Below are 17,464 nucleotides of genomic sequence, written 5' to 3'. Positions count from 1 at the left end.
CTTACTTGACAGAGAGAGAGAGAGAGAGAGAGAGAGAGAGAGAGAGAGAGAGATGGCTGACAAAAGTAACAGCAAGTTAGAATCTAAAGTTCATCTTATAGAATCTTAACAAAGAAGAAGAATAGATAATTATGAGTAGTTTGACTATATAAGGCAGACAGATGCAGTGGAAAGTAAAACCAGTTTAAAGAAAACTTGGCAAAGTATCCAACTATGCAAAGTCAGCCCAGGGCATTCACGGGTAAAGCAAAAAGATGGGCTTCAAACAGAAGAAAAATAGAAGCTATTTGCAAAACCATTTTATTAAATGTTTCTCCAAAGATAGTAGAACCACTACATTTGAATCCCTAATAGCACAGTCCCTGAGGGCATAAAAATGCCAAATTGAAATTATTCTCCCTTCTCAATAAATTTATGTTCTACCAGAAAGCACCAAAAAATAACAAAGTACATTGAATCTTTTATTACTGTCTTCATTTTAGACTTCAAGTTTGTCTAATGGCCCAGGTCTCCCACTAAACTCAACACAGACAGAATCTGAGCCTTGAGTTTGACCCCCAGATAGCTATTTTTTCTCTTTGTATCATTGCCTCCACTAAGAGCTGCTACAATAGTGAATTCAAAATAAAACCTAGGTTATAGTTTGAGCCAAATGTGAATAAAAGTATTCACTAGCTCTCAAGGGGAGGCTAAGTGGCACAGTAGATAGAGCACTGGGCTTGGAATCAGGAAGGCTCATCATGAGTTCAAATCTAGCTTCAGATGTTTACTGGCTGTGTGACCCTGAACAAGTCACTTAACTTTTAGTTAAGAAGTTTATTTTAACAGTGATACGAAGGATGGTATAAAGAGGGAAGGGGTTGGAACCAAGAAGACTATGAAATCTTTGTCTCAGGCTACAAACAATTATCCAGATCCACTGGCTTCAATGCTCTTTTCTTTTTCTTTGACCATTCTCTAGTGAGGGTTTGAATAAACAATCAGAGAGAGAGTATATTCAAGTTCTATGGAACTTCAGCCCGGAGAAGAGAAGATTTGGGGAGGAGAACTGCAGTCATATATTTTAAGAGCTATCACATGGAATTATACCTGTTCTGAGTCACCCTGGAGGATGGAGCTAAGAACAATGGGTGGCAGTTATAAAGGAACAAATGTAAGCTTGATGTAATCATTAAAGCTATGGTCAAATGGAACGATACTGGGTCCCCACATGACTGGAGGTCTCTAAGCCAAAATTAGATTCCCACCTTTAGGGAAGTTGTAGAAAGGAAAGGGTTCTTGTTCAAGAATTAGATTACATGGCCTTTGAGTTCCCTTACAATTCCAATTCTGTGAGGAATTTTAAAGCTAAGAAACTATGCAAACGTAAGCTATGTAATCATTCCTAAGGCAGGTAGCAAAAGCAAGGAGCTAAGAAAAGGATCTGGCTAATACACAGAACAACTAATCAGCCCTGGGTTATTAGATTTGGCTGTATCTGATTTAAGAGGGAGTCTTAAAGGGGTTGTGTGACCTCTTGAGGAAAGCTGGACGGGACAATTAAGGAAGACAGATGCACACAACTGGGCACTGCTTGCTTTTCTGTGAGGCCCATTACCTTTTTTCCTCTACAGCTGAGGCACATGCTCACCTCTGTACTTTTATTATATAGTACAATTGTTTATATTGCAGAAGTGATAATCTCTGATGCCACTTAACCATTTTGAAAAGATAATGCTACTACTCTCTAGAGAAATAGCCATGACCTTTAAAAAAAGAGGCTATCTTATTGCTTTAAATTATAGTTATGAGTATGCATCTTTTGCAGTCAAAGCAACCATATTTGAATGAATAATGTAGACCTGTTTCTCATCTATCTATGCTCATTTTCTCATGATTTATTTTTATTTGTTAAGCATATATATAATCAATCCTCAACATTCTTGTGTTTAATTCACATGTATGATACAGTCACCATGATTTTATTAGTAACATCATTTTCACTTCCATTTTAGCTATGTTCCGTAGAGGAAAAAAATGAAAGATGAGATACCCACAAGTTTGTAGCATGACTGGTACCATACTAGATGCTTCACTGGTCTTGTTCGCTCTACCATTTCAAAGTAAAGAGCTCCCCATGCATTCCTTGCATATTTTGATGGTTTAGCTTTAAAAATAAGGTTTTGTGTTCCAATTATGCCCCCAAAGAATAGTACAAGTCCTTTGAGCTCTAAACCCAAGTATGCAAAGTCAGTGATGAGGCTTAGTGAGAAAATTAAAATGTTAGATAGTTTTCGGAATGTCTGCAGGTGCTGTCAGCCCTGACTTTCATGTTAACAAGTCAAGGATTTGTTATACAGTGCAATGCAATCACACCCACCATCTGACACAGTGGAAAGTAAGATTCAGATTAAAATGTTTTAAGTTTAAGAATTTTATTTGCTTTACAGTATTTATAATACTGTAATTTCATTAGTTATGAAAAGTGAATATTGTCTGAAATCATTTTTTATTAAGATGCTAGCACAAAAATTCACAGAATTCTAGGGAATTACAAGCAAGAAAAATGTTTGCATGTTACCAATTTTATTTTGTGTAATGCATTTTAGGGTTTATTTCATAGTTACTGTATTAGGAAAAATGTATATTATTATAATTAATGCTTTGTTATAAAGAATTATATTCAAAATTATAAACATTGGAGAAGATGTGAGAAAGTTGAAACACTAATTCATTGTTGGTGGAGTTGCGAACTGATCTAACCATTCTGGAGAGCAATTTGGAACTATGCCCAAAGGGCTATAAAAATGTGCATACCCTTTGACCCAGCAATACCACTTCTAGGGCTGCATCCCAAAGAAATCATAAAAATGGGGAAAAGACCCACATGTACAAAAATATTTATGGCAGCTCTTTTTGTGGTGGCCAAGAACTGGAAATCAAGGGGATGTCCATCAATTGGGGAATGGCTAAACAAGTTGTGGTATATGAATGTAATAGAATACCAGTGTGATATAAGAAATGATGAATAGGTAGACTTCAGAGAAACCTGGAAAGACTTACATGAACTAATGCTGAATGAAGGGAGCAGAACCAGGAAAATATTGTACACAGTAACAGCCACAGTGTGTGAGGACTGATTTTGATAGACAGTCCATCTCAGCAATGCAAGGACCTAAAGCAATTTCAAAGGACACACAATGGAAAATACCAGCCACATCCAGAGAAAGAACTATAGAGTTGGAATACAGAATGAAGCAGACTATTTCTTTTTTGTTTTGTTTTATTTGGGTTTTTTCTTTCTCATGGTTTTTCCCCTTTGTTATAATTTTTCTGTGCAACATAACTAATGTGAAAATGTGTTTAATAGGAATGTATTATGGAGCCCATATCAGATTACAAGCTATCTTAGGGAGAGAGTGGGGAAGGAGGGGGAGAAAATTTTAAACTTATGGAAGTGATTGTTGAAAACTAAGAATAAATCATTTAATAAAAAATTCTTCTGTGCAACATGACTAATGTGAAAATGTGTTTAATAGGAATGTATGTGTAGAGCCCATCTCAGATTGCAAGCTGTCTTGGGAAGAGAGGGGGAAGAGAGGGGAAGAAAATTTAAAACTTACGGAAGTTAATGTTAAAAACTACAAATAAATAAACTATTAAAAAAATTTTAAAAAGAAAGTATCTGAAGTAGGATTAGAACTCCGATCTTTGTGACTTTGAGTCCAATGTTCCATCTACTAGCCTACCTAGCAAATTTATTTATTAGATGAAGGCATGATTATTCAAAGCAAATTTTAATAAATAAAAAAGAGTTGTATGTAGAAAAGTTTGCTTTCAGCAATCTCTAGTGCAAGACTACAGTTTTTGATAGTTGTCAGTATTTAATCCTCCAATTTCATAAGTCCAATGTATCAACATTTTTTATTTTCATGCCATTACCCCCATGAAAACTGAGGATTAACTCTATGTATATGGTGGGTTTCACTTTCAAAATGTTCCTTTTTCCTACAAAAATAATATCCTCTCCTTTACCCTGTGAGATCATAGTATAAAAAATAACTTGCATTACAATTATCATATTTAACTAACTTTGTTCAGTGTCCACTCCCTGCTCTGTATTAAGACATGTGACTTGGCTAGGATTCCATATTGGGCAACCTGTCCTCTAATGAGAAGAGAGATAGGCTCCTTGTATTTACAGTCTCCTTTAACATCTACTCCAAGACTGTCATCAGAAAATAAAGCAGTTTGCAGGACTGACAATCGAGCATTCTACACGTCACCTTGGCTCTGCACTGTACAAACAATTCCCAGTACACCTTCTGGTAATACAGGAAATAATCTCCTTTTCAGTGGACAAGGTACTCTCTAGGTACTTCTCCCCTTTCTGCTCCTCCCTTAACTCAATGGGACCTTTGGACCTCTCCGTTCATAAGGATGCCTCCAAGGCTGTATATAGCCATTTCATGGTAAGTATCCATTCACCTATGATTAGGAAAGAACAAACACAAAAGGAGCCCAAAACATATCATACAGTACTATCCCTTGATCATTTTACAGATGAGAAACCCAGACCCAAATAAGTTGTGTCCTGTCCAATGTAATGCCCTGGGATTTCAGCTTTTTCCACTATCCCTCCCCCCCAATTTTTATGGAAAACTATGCCCAGCCCTGTGGACATTACAAAAGTAACTCATAACAAAACCCCCATCCTTCAGGTATGTATAATCTTATTGTGAAAAGTGAATTTTTAGGCACCTCTAAAATTAAAAAAAAAAAACTACAGTATTTCTTCTTTAGCATCCTCATTTTTCAGAATATTATCTCTGTTTCATCCATTTCTGGCCTCTCTAAACATGCCATCTTAATCTTAGTGACCCTCCTGCTTCTTACTTTACCCTGTACCTTTCTCCCTTGTAGCACCAAGTAAATATCAGATTTCATTAGGAAGGGAAAAGAGAAGAGGGAAACCGGCAACAAGGCAAGTCTATTTTTATTCAATTTGACTTCCTTTCTCATGAATCATTCTCTACTCCTGTGGTTACTAGGTCTTCATTAAGAAAATTTTGATGAAACTCTTGAAGAATTTAAACTGCCCCCTCCTCCCAATGTTTTCCTTCTAAAATAAGGACCTTAGGTCAATATAATCCTTATTTTTCTAGGAAGACTTTGATTCAAGGTCCACCTCTCCTTTATTCTAAGTGTGTGACCCTAGGTAAGATCACTTACTCTTTCTAGGCAAGTCTTTAGAGTTGTAATTTGCAGAGAAGGTGCTCACCTGTATTCGTTAGAAGGAGTTTACTGAGAAATTCATATACCAATGAAATCAGAGCTGTAGTTTCTATCTCTGTCTTACCTCTATGACTAATCAAGATAAAAGAGAATTCCCATAGATGAAATAAAATGCAAGGTAATTGATCAGAAAATCAGAGATCAGAAAAACTCTACCTGACACAATCTATATAATATCACAACAGAGATACAACTAAAATAAATATAGCATGTTTGTGGTTACATATTTTTAAAACATTAAGACTGATCTACAAGGCAGTCTATAGTAGAAAGGCCATTGGATCTGGCATCAGAGGATACGTTTTTATGGTATATCTCTTAATTATTTGACTTTGAACTCATCACCTCTCTGAACAGCAGTTTCCTCATCTCTTAAATGAGGAATTGAACTAGGTGACTTCCAAGATCGTTTCCATCTCTAAATTGTTGATATAATACATTTTAATTTGTTAAAAAAAAATTAGGGTACAGAACTTTAGAAGGAACATGAGAGATCATATGGTTCATCCCCTTCATTTTACATAAAGAACCCAGGGTCCAGAGAAACCCAGTGACTTACCCAAGGTTGCAAAATAAATTAGTGGTAAAGCCAGAACTAAAACCCAGATCTCCTGACTATTATACCATACTTTCTCTCATTATCACCCTTATTTCCAGAATTATCCAGAGTTACTCAAGGTAATTACCCAGAATTATCCAGAAGTGATGATGATTTCCCCTCAGGAGAAGAGGGAGGGGAGAGGCAGAGAGAACACCACAATATAAGGGGGTAGATGTGAGCTAAACAAATTCATATACAGTAGGTGAGGTTCTGATTTTCCTACATTGTACTTGAGTTAAAAAGTGACATCTGTGGTGAAGCCGTTAGCTTTTTTAAAAAAAAATATTTTCTTGATAGCATTCCGGAATTTTTTGTGGCACAAAGGATACAGAAAAGGGTTGAGAAAAGAATTAACCCATTGAAGCCAAAACGTAAAAGTATACCAGGGATTGAGTTCCTTATCCTTGCGAACTGAACGAATAATGGTAAACAAAATATAGGGAGCCCAGCAAAAGACAAAAGCCCCCAAAATAATGGCAAGCGACTTGGCTACTTTCCTGTCTCTGAGCAATTTCTGACGCTGAGCTAAGTCAACAGACACAGAATTTGAGTGGGATAAAGAGGGCAATCCAACAGAAGCAGTTTCAGTCTCTCCTTGGGTTTTTAAAAAAGCAAAGAAGCTTTTCTTTCTCATCTTTTTCACAGAAGAGGAAGGAACTTCTTCATCCTGTTTAGGAAGACACATCTTTGAAAAGAATGCACAGGTCATTGAGTTGCCTTGGACTGGAGAAGGAATGTTAGGAGTGAGAACGGGATTGCCTCTGACTATCCGGCGACTGTGCAGGCTCCAATAGATGCAACAGTTGAAATAGGTCACCAAGATGGTTGGGACCAAGAATTCCAAGATAGAAGTGATGATGATGTAATGGTCAGTAAAAAGAAGTTGGCTTCTGCATTCTGTACCCCCACGCTGCCTGCTGCTCCCATTTAAGATTGCTGGACCATGTACTAAGAACGCCAGCACCCACGCTGCAACCATATAAATGACTGTCCTTGAGATTGATGTTTGGTTAGTTCGATACGATATCTAAAAGAAATAAAACAAATTACTGTCAGGAGGTAAAGATCTCCACTTGTGGAGAAGAGATGTACTATCTAAGAAAACGTGATTCCTATAAATGCAGAGGCACAGATCACAAAATTCAATAGGTATTATATCAACCATGAGGTCTTGACCTATTTCATAAGGAGAGCATCTTTTCAAAATCTGAAGGCTCTATGTACCAAAAACCTTTATTGGTGGAGAATAAAATCTAATTAGACTCAAATTCATCTCTCTGAGAAGAAGAGGAACATGGACAAAAAACAGCTAAAATGATTGATGAGTCCATTAAGTGTAACCCCTGGAAGAAAGAAACTAGCAACCCCTGGGCTTATCCTTAGGTGGCAGCTCATGACTGGTGGATTTAAAAGTGGTTAGGGTCTGCTTACCCTAAATTGGTACATTTGTAAAAGTCTTCAGCTCCTTCTGTCTACCACAGTATAGAACCTAACCGCTCCCCAACCCATCTCCTCAGGCCATCGATAACCAGACTGGAAACGTAGTTCTGGGCAAAGCTGCCTGGACATAGGGGATGGATGGAAAGAAGAAAGCAACAAGTATTTTTAAAACATTTCCTATGTGCCAGACACTGTGCTAAGCATTTTACAAATATTCTTATTCAATCCTCAGAACAACTCTGAGAAGTAGATACTATTATTATCCCCATTTTACAGTTTGAATAGCGTACTTGGGACACTTGTACATGTTGCATTGTCTCCCTGAGCCAGATACAGTATCAAGAGTCCAGACGGCAGGGACACTTAGGGCAAATGCACCCCCCACATCCTTTATTCACTCCATCAATTTGTATACTATTAATAAACCCCATAGTTAGATCAATGGAGTGTGAGGTTTCATCTCTCTACCTTGAAATTCAGTCCAGCTGATCATGCATAAATATACTTTGCAAACTAAGGAAGTCCTTAGTGTTTTTTCACTCCTAAGAAAGGAGACAATCTAAACATTATCTCAGACATCTTTATTTCTGTCAAGGGCATGACCGTGCTTGAGTTACCAAGGTTCACAACCTCAGAGCCACCCTCAGCTCTTCACTGTCCCTCCCCACCCATCCCTGTCTAATCAGTACCAAATCCTGATCATTCCATCTCAATAAATTTTTTTCTATTTCTCCCCTTCTCTCTACTCACCTGTTCACCTGCTTAGTCAAGCATTCATCACCTCTCTCATGGACTATTATAATAGCCTCTAATTGGGCTCCCTGTTTCTCTTCTCTCCCCTTTTCAATCCGTCATCCACACACCTGCCAATAATATTCCCAAAATACAGGGCCAACTATGTGAATACCTTGCTAAAGAAGCTTCAGGGAATTCTAATTGCCTCTAGAATAAAATACTGATTGGCATTTATAACCCTTTACAATCTAGTGCCAACCTATATATCCAGACCCATCTCAGATTATTCCCCCTTATGCACTCTCTGTTCCCTCCACGTTAAGTCATTTACTGGCCTCCATGCATAACATTCCACCTCCTCCATCTATACCTAGGCATAGGCTATTGTTTCCTGCTCACTTCTGTCCCAGAGAACCCCTAGCTTCCTTCAAAGCATAATTCAGGCATCACCTTCAGGCATTACCTCCTATAGGAATCCTTTTCTGATCCCACCCACTCCCACCAAATTGTGGGTACTCTACTTCTATCTTTGAAATTACTTTGATTTACTCTGTGTGTATTTCTATACACACATATATCCATACATATATACACACACATGTGTGTGTGCATATGTGTATGTTTATAGTATTAACTTAAATGTGTGTAACTTGTTTCTTCCCAGTAGAACAAAAGTTTCCTGGGGCAGGGACTATATCCTAATCCCTGTCAAAGTGCCTGGCACATAGTACCTGTAGGTATCTAACAAACGCTGAACTGAACTGAGGAACCTCCATAATGATAGTGGCTAGTGAGAGGAAACTAATGAAAACTATAGGCTAAATAAAATTTTCTAGGAAGTAACTTTTGGGGAAACAATTAGTAACTCCAAGACTAAGCTAGAATGTATATGGTGCTGACCACAAGTTCCTATTCCAGTGAGCTTTTTTTGCCTTCTGCTTCCTGCACCACTAATTAATATATCTCTTGAATTAAATCTAACGATTATGAAGATGGTAACAATACCCAGATGGTCACACTAAACTGTGTTTAGTTTTTTAATTGCTCTGCTCAGCCCTTGTAATGATATGATGCAATATGCTGGAAAGCGATCTCCTTTCCATTATGCATAAGGTCAAATGGGATAATCGACAACTAAGGGAATTGAGAAGAGGATGCTTATCTCTTCATCTCTAGGCAGCACTTTTGACTGATGGACAGATCACTGAATCAAGTTTCTATTTCTGTCTAAGGAACACTTTAGCTCTCAGCTCCCTTGTAGAACAGTGCTGACCAGATGTGTGCAATCTTTATCTTAATCTCTCTTCCTGTAAACACCCACTGGTACAGATTATCTATGCAGACTTGATAATCTGCACACTTCCTTTGGTTTCTTTTGAACCTGTTATCCCTGAGAAAGTGGCCTACCCAATAGCACCATACCACACCATTTGCATCAGAAAGCTCTAAAACGTACTGGTCAGATACATACAGCTGGAATTCCTACCAATGGAACATGGAAACTTTATCAGAGACCACAAAAGGAAAGGGCTTTTCTCTACTATTTCCCAATTAACCAAAAGTTAGGATTCCTTACTAAGTTTTTTTCTTGCTTTAGGGTTCCAAATTCAAAATTACATTTTAAGTTAAAGAGAGGGGAAATAGTCAAATGCATATGTTCTACTTACTGCATTGCAGACTAATTGGTACCGGTCATAGCTGATGAGGACAATGTTATACACTGATGTTGTACACAAAACATAGTCAATAACTATCCAGAATATACAGAGTTCCCTTCCAAAGGTCCAAATACGTGTACTTTCATAAGGGATATATAAAGGAATGCAGATTGCACCTGTGAAAAGAAAGATAAAAACAACACAAATGAATCCATACAAAAAAGATATAACTTGGTCTGAGACTGCAATTTATTATAATAATAAAAATAAATGAAAATAAATTTTAAAATTTATCATTAATTAAGTAGATACTATGTGCTGTGTATTAAGCACTTTGCAAATATCATCTTATTTGATCCTCACAAAAATCCTGAGAGGTTGATGCTATCATGATTCTCATTTTACAGCTGAGGAAACTGAGGCAGATAGAGGTTAAATGGTTTGTACAAGTTACACAAGTAACTCTAGTAAATGTCTGGGGTTTTGTCACTCACCATGCCACCTAGCACGAGCCAGGCATTGTGGGAGGTACTAGGGATATAAACACAAAACTGAAAACAGTGCCTGCCCTTAAGGAGTTTATACTCTATTAAGGAAACCATTATGCACATATAATTCTCTACAAAATAGGGAAAAAGTGATTTAGGGTGAAGACACTAGCAGCCCAAACTGGCCAAAGCAGACTTCAAGAGAGTAAATTACTGGTAGCTGAGGTGGTTTCCAGACTTCTCAACCCATAAACACCAAAGAGAAAGTAAAAGTTCAGTGGGGAACTCTTGGAACCAGGTGACAGAAGAGCTCGGTCCAGCCTCTGCCCCTGGAGCTAGAGGCAGTGGAGGCACAGCACCTGCAGCTGCTGTTACATGGCTGCCTCCGGAGCTCCTGGCCTGCATATCTTAGGGGGACTAAGCAACCATTCAGAGGGTAATAGCTCTTACTTTGACCTGCTTGGATCTGGATCATCGTATTGGGTGGTGGTCCTGGGGTGTGTGGCCAGTGTGCCAGAGCTTGTGGGGGCTGTAGATAGGGCAACCTCCTCAGACCTCTGACAACATTTGTGAAATTTGGGATTTGGGACACAGCTCTCTCCACACTGGAGGCAGAGTACTACTGTGACAAAGAGCTGAAAAGTCAAGTAATCGGCTGGCAAGATGAGCAAGCAGAAGAAGCACAATCAAACCATAGAATCCTTTTTGAGGGACAAAAGAGATCAAAACGTGGAACCAGAAGAAGTCATTGAAGTCAAAACTCCTGCATCAAAAGCTTCCAAGAAAAATATGAATTGGTTACAGGCCATGGAGGAGCTCAAGAACGATTTTGAAACTCAAGTAAGAGAAGTGGAGGAAGAATTGGGAAGAGAAATGAGAATGATGCAAGAAAATCATGAAAAGTGAGTCAACAGCTGCTAAAGGAGACCCAAAAAATACTGAAGAAAATAATACCTTAAAAAATAGACTAGGGATGGCCAGGTGGCTCAGTGAGTAAGAGCGCTGGCCCCAGAGTCAGGAGATCTGGGATCAGTTCTGGCCTCAGATACTTGGCACCCACACAAAAATAACTGGCCATGTAACCTTGAGCAAATTACTTAACCCTGATTGCTTTTAAAAAAAATAGACTAACTGGGGCCACTAGGTGGTGCAGTGAATAGAGCACCAGCCCTGAAGTCAGGAGGACCTGAGTTCAGATCTGGCCTCAGACACTTAACATTTGCAAGCTGTGTGACCTTGGATAAATCACTTAAGCCCGATTACCCCACCCTCCCTCCTCCAAAAAGGAAAAAAATAGATTAACTCAAATGGCAAACAGGTCCCAAAAAGCCAAGGAGGAGAAGAATGCCTTAAAAAGCCAAACTGTCCAGATGGAAAAGGAATTTCAAAAACTCACTGGAGAGAATAATTCCTTCAATATTAGATTGGAGCAAATAAATGGAAGCTGATGACTTTATGAGAAATCAAGATACTATAAAACATATCCAAATAAATGAAAAAAATAGAAGACAATGTGAAATATCTCATTGGAAAAACCACTGACCTGGAAAATAGATCCAGGAGACATAATTTTAAAATTATTGGACTACCTGAAGCCATGATCAAAAAGAGTCTAGAAATCATCCTTCCAAAAATTCTCAAGGAAAATTGCCCTGATATTCTAGAACCAGAGGATAAAATAGAAATTGAAAGAATTCACCTATTGCCTCTTGAAAAAGATCCCCAAAAGAAAACTCCTAGGAACATCATAGCCAAATTCCAGAGTTCCCAGGTCAAGTTACAAGCAGCTGGGAAGAAACAATTTGAGTATTGTGGAAACCCAATCATGATAACACAAGATCTAGCAGCTTCTTCATTAAGGGACTGAAGGACTTGGAATATGATATTCCAAAGGTCAAAGGAGCTAGGATTAAAACCAAGAATCACCTACCAGCAAAACTGAGTATAATGCTTCAGGGGAACATATGGTCATTCAATGAAATAGAGGACTTTCGAGCATTCTTGATGAAAAGACCAGAGCTGAACAGAAAATTTTACTTTCAAATACATGAAGCAAGAGAAGCATGGGAAGATAAACAGGGAAAAGAAATCATAAGGAACTTATCAAAGTTGAACTATTTACATTCCTACATGGAAAAACGATAATTGTAACTGATGAAACTTTTCTCAGCATAAGGATAGTTGAAGGGAATATATATGTATACATACATATATATGTATGTATATAAGGGTGTATGTGTGTATAAACATATGTGAGTGTGGGAATATGTATGTAAATGTATATATAGACAGAGAGCACAGGATGAGTTGAATATGAAGGGATGATATTTAAAAAATAAGAAGTGAGAGAGGAATATAATGAGAGAATGAGAAAGGGAGAGATAGAATAGGGTAAATTATCTCATATAAAAGAGGCAAGAGAAAACTGTTACAATAGAGGGAAAGAGCAGGAAGGTGAAAGGAACAACCTTACTCTCATTGAATTTGGCTTAAGGAGGGAATAACATACACACTCATTTGGGTATCTTACTCTACAGGAAAGTAGGGGGGAAGGGGATAAGAGAGGGGATGACAGAAGGGAGAGCAGATTGGGGGAGAGGGTAGTCAGAAGCACATACTTTTGAAAAGGGACAGGGTCAAAGCAGAAAATAAAATAAGTGGGGGACAGGATAGAATGGAGGGAAATATAGTTAGTCTTTCAAAATGTCACTACTATGGAAACGTTTTATGTAACTACACATGTACAATCTATATTGAATTGCTTGTCTTCCCAGTGGGGGTGGGTAAGGAGGGAAGAAGCAAAAGAATCTGAAAATCAAAGTTTTAAAAACAAATGTTAAAAAAAATTATTTTTTTCACAGGCAACTGGGAAATAAGATATGCAGGCACTGGGGTATAGAAATCCATCTTGCCCTACTAGAAAGTTAGAAGGGTGTGGGGGAGTATATAAGAGAGAACAGATTGGAGGAAGGGTATTGAGTAGACTTGCTGTCTTGAGGTGGGGGTAGGGGAAAGGCAGTGAGAAAATTTGTATCTCAAAATCTTTTGGAAATGAATGTTGAAAACTAAAAATAAATTTTTTAAAAGCATATGTTGGGGGTGGCCAGGTGGCTCAGCAAGTAAGAACACCAGCCCCAGTGTCAGGATGACCTGGGGGATCGAATCCAGGCTCAGATACTTAACACCACACCCAGAAATAACTGGCTGTGTAACCTTGAGCAAGTTACTTAACCCCAATTGCTTTAAAAAAAAAAAAAGCATATGTTGATCCCTGTGTAACAGGTAAATGAATTTTATTATATTCAATTTTATGTTATGAAACTGAGGTTCTGTTAGACCAAAAATACTGAAATTGCTTCCTGACCATCAAAACAAGATTAACAAGCTGTGTGACTTTGATCGAGATACTTAAGCACTCCAGAAATCAGCTCCTCATCCATAAACAAAATGTGAGCTCTGAGGTTTTTTTATGATGATGATGAGGACAACAAGGAGAACAGCTCACATTTTTATTTTTCCTAAAGTCCTTATGAGGTAGGTACTACAAGTGATATTATTTCCATTTTTATGGATGAAGAAACTGAGGCATTGATCGGTTCAATGATGTTCTCATAGTCACACAGGTAAATAAGTATCTGAGATGGGGGAGGGGGGCGAACTCAGAGCACTGGCCCTGGAGTCTGGAGGACCTGAGTTCAAATCCAACCTCAGACACTTAACACACACAAAAAAAAAAAACCCTAGCCCTGTGACCTTGAGCAAGTTACTTAACCCCAATTGCTTAAAAAAATATATATATATATATATATATCAATATAATATCAATATGAAATAAGCAATATCAGTAAGGTGGAGTGTGATGGGAGCAAAGGAGAGATCTAGACAGTGTCCTATGAAAACTTAAGGAGGAAGAAAATATTTTTTTCTAGGAGGAATTATAAAAGACTTTTTATAATTTATATAAGATTATAAAAGACAGAGGCAGTAGCACCTTGAGTTCAGCCTTAAAAAGAAAGAATTGTAATGTTTTAATTATATGTTTGTATGTAGATATACGGATAAGATGACTAACTATTAACCAAAGCATTCAATATATTATTTTGGTTAGCATTAACTATCTCCTAATATTGTTATTTTACAAAGTTAGGGTAAAAAAAATTTCATTTTTAAAAAAAGATTGCATATAAATTCAAGAACATATAACCACTAGGTTAGAATCATTTGGAAAAAACAGTCAACAAGTTATTTTTATTCTACACAAGCAAAAATAGAAATTTCTCTAACAAAAAAAATCTCACTTCATGTTCCTTTTAAGAAACATTTTCTTCCCCAGAGTTCTGCTTGGCATTTCTTAAACCTTAATGCAGTTCCACTCCTTATTTTAACCCTTCCTTATTCTTTAAAATAGCATAATGTATCTTTAAGAAATAAATTATTTTCAATATAGAGATCTTCTCAAATAAGTATATGTAATAACTTACCCACGAAAAAGTCAGCAATAGCCAGATTAAGGAAAAAATAATTATTCCGAAGTCTAAGATTTTTGTCCACCACAAATGCCATAATAATCAAGCCATTTCCTAGCACTATAGAAAAGGCCAGAAAAATCTTCAGCATTAACAGGATTGCCATAGTTTATGAGTTAAAATACTTAGTACTGTTGAATATAGCTGCTACTCAGATAATATGAAATGATGAAGAAATACAATGTATTGAATTACACCCATAAGTCAGTTCTGACAAATAAATTTTCCAACATATATATATAAATATAATCCCTGAAACTAAGCAAAGTTCTCTTTAAAAAAAAATCTAATACTTATTTCACAATGTTTCCTGGTTCTTGGTACAACAAACTTGTGGTAGCAATTTCCTTTCAGAAGAATTTGCAAAAGGGTTGTTTAGAAGTAGTCAGCTGTTTTCATCTCATTTTAAGAAGTACTGTCCACTGCTTCCCCTGTAGTTACTCTCAATGTGATTTTTTTCAATGACAGCAATAAAATTTTGACTTAAGACTTCTTTCCCTAAAGATTTTTTATTGATTACTTAGCCATATTGGCCTTCATGCTGTTCTTAACACATGACATTGTATCTCTTCTCTCTGCCTTTGCATAGTCTATCCTCCTGGAATTCAATCTTTCTTCACCTTCCAACCCACCATTTATCTTGTGTTTCAGGTTACATATGTTGTAAATATTTATATTTTTACAAGTTGTATCTTCTGATAGAATGTAAGCTCCCTAAGGACAGAGTCTATTTTCAAAATAGGTGTTTATGCTTTTTGTCTACCCATAAATTATATACAAATTGTATAATTTCAAATTACCTTGATTTTAGTGAAGAGGGGAAAAGGACACATTTTTCCTAATGTAAAACATGCACTTTGTTCAAAGGACCCAGCATAATTTGATGGCATAAGCCCTAGCAGTTCTTTGGAATAAATTTAGAACCAGTTGAGATAGCCTAGCAACTTAGGCATTGGGGTACAGTCTAGGAGCAGAATAAATCATCTTTTTCCCAGCAGAGCTGAAAGAACCACTGAGCTTTGTTGAGACATAGGTCATGGAATCACAATGCACATCCATTTTCCCACTCAGTTGTTGAATAAAGGAAAGGAGGGACAGATAGAATATAGGGATGTGTCTTTCATTAGGAAAGAACATGATCCTTCCCCCTTCAGAAAAAAAACAGGAAAGACTTATATGAGCAGATGCCGAGTGAAGTGAGCAGAACCAAGAGAACACTGTACACAGCAACAGTCACAGTGTGCAATAACTGATTTTGATGGACTTAGCTCTTCTCAGTAATTCTAGGACCTAAAGCAATTCCAAAGGACTCTTGATGGAAAAAACTATCCACATTCAGAGAAAGAACTATGGAGTCTGAATGCAGAGCGAAGCAGACTTTTTTCTTTTTTTGTTTTGTTTTGTTTCATTTTTTTCTTTCTCATGGTTCCCCCCATTCGTTCTAATTCTTCTATACAACATGAATAATGTGAAAATATCCTTAATTGGAATGTATAGGTAGAGCCCATATCAGATTGCATGCCATCTTGGGGAGGGAGGAGGGAGGAAAGGGGGAGAACGTAAAACTTATGAAAGTGAATGTTAAAAACTAAAAATAATAAGTTAACTTTTTAAGAAAAGAAATAGGAACCCACAGAGGAAATAAACTTAGAATAAAGATTTTCTGTGTACTGTGTCCTAATGATTAGTTTGTATATGACAGATATGAGGACACAGTTCCTAGAAATGTATTATGACTATGAGACTATTGCAAAATTATGGTATAGGTGGCAGAAATTTGGATTTTGATGTGGTTTTTTTGTGGGGAGGGCAGGGCAAGGCAATCAGGGTTAAGTGACTTGTTCAGTGTCACACAGCTAGTAAGTGTCAAGTGTCTGAGGTCAAACTTGAACTCAGATCCTCCTGACTGCAGGGCCAGTGCTCTATCCACTGCACCACCTAGCTGCCCCTTAGATTTTGATTTTGCTGTGGGAGAAATAACTGCTCTTTGAGTTCATGTGGTAGGTGACAAACTACTTTACCACAAAACAGAAATTATAGACATAAAAATGTAGATTCTGTTATGCTTAAACACAGGCTTGGGATTTTTTTAAAAATAGCCTTGAACCCAGATTGGAGCTTCTTAAAATTATGTCAATGAGATAGAGAAATAAATTATTTTATATTTTCTAATCTCATAATTCTTTTAGACCATAAAAGGTTTTGGTTTTTTTTAACAGATTCATGACCCCATGCTTCCTTCAATGTCATAAAAGTTGAAGAAATTTAGTTAAACAGAATCATAATCTCATACATCCCCTAAGGAAATAAACCTAGTTAAACAGAGCCTATAGGTAAACTAAGTCAAATTACAGACTAAACTACATTTATGGAGTTCACAATGGACTGATTTAGAGGGGAGATTTACATTCCTACAGAATCAATTTCAGTAGAATCCTTTCCTTATATAAAGTAAGTCAAATTATTTGGGGAAGTTTTGACTCTTTTTCTGGTTTTTCATCTGAAGACTGAGGCCTTAAGCAAATTTTCACATCCCACGGGACAGGTTTCAGTCAACTCAATAACCGCCTAACTAGGAGAGATAGTCCTGACACCCTCTCCTATAATAAAAATTAATATAAGAAAATGAAGAATCAAAACTTCTCATTATCATTTATTACCATGAAATAGAGGTGAATCATCTCACTGAAGAGACCCACCCTTGGACCAATAGAACAGTTAAGCTGAGTTTAATTCTCAAAG

General features: G+C 37.1%; 1 protein-coding gene across 1 annotated transcript; it reads right to left on the bottom strand.

Moving 5' to 3' along the window:
- Positions 1-2,469: 2,469 nt before the first annotated feature.
- Positions 2,470-15,039, bottom strand: HRH4 (histamine receptor H4). The gene is made up of 3 exons (XM_069099821.1): positions 14,678-15,039; positions 9,718-9,884; positions 2,470-6,902 (listed from the first exon to the last, which is right to left on the bottom strand). The coding sequence occupies exons 1-3, from the start codon at positions 14,826-14,828 to the stop codon at positions 6,111-6,113; spliced, it is 1,110 nt and encodes a 369-aa protein (XP_068955922.1). The 5' UTR covers positions 14,829-15,039; the 3' UTR covers positions 2,470-6,110.
- Positions 15,040-17,464: the final 2,425 nt, after the last annotated feature.

Source organism: Petaurus breviceps, unplaced genomic scaffold (genome assembly GCF_028583685.1).
Source record: "Petaurus breviceps papuanus isolate PSGF00001 unplaced genomic scaffold, PetGlider_PUasm1.0 38, whole genome shotgun sequence".
Taxonomy (NCBI): domain Eukaryota; kingdom Metazoa; phylum Chordata; class Mammalia; order Diprotodontia; family Petauridae; genus Petaurus; species Petaurus breviceps.
Note: the sequence above shows the minus strand (reverse complement) of the source record. Positions and strands in the feature narration are given on the sequence as shown.

Excerpts from the sequence above, each read along its gene's own strand:
- HRH4 (XM_069099821.1), bottom strand. The coding sequence starts at position 14,828 with ATGGCAATCCTGTTAATGCTGAAGATTTTTCTGGCCTTTTCTATAGTG. Across the intron at positions 9,885-14,677 it reads TATTGCTGACTTTTTCGTGG|GTGCAATCTGCATTCCTTTA; the intron begins GTAAGTTATTAC and ends TTCTTTTCACAG. Across the intron at positions 6,903-9,717 it reads ACCAATTAGTCTGCAATGCA|ATATCGTATCGAACTAACCA; the intron begins GTAAGTAGAACA and ends TATTTCTTTTAG.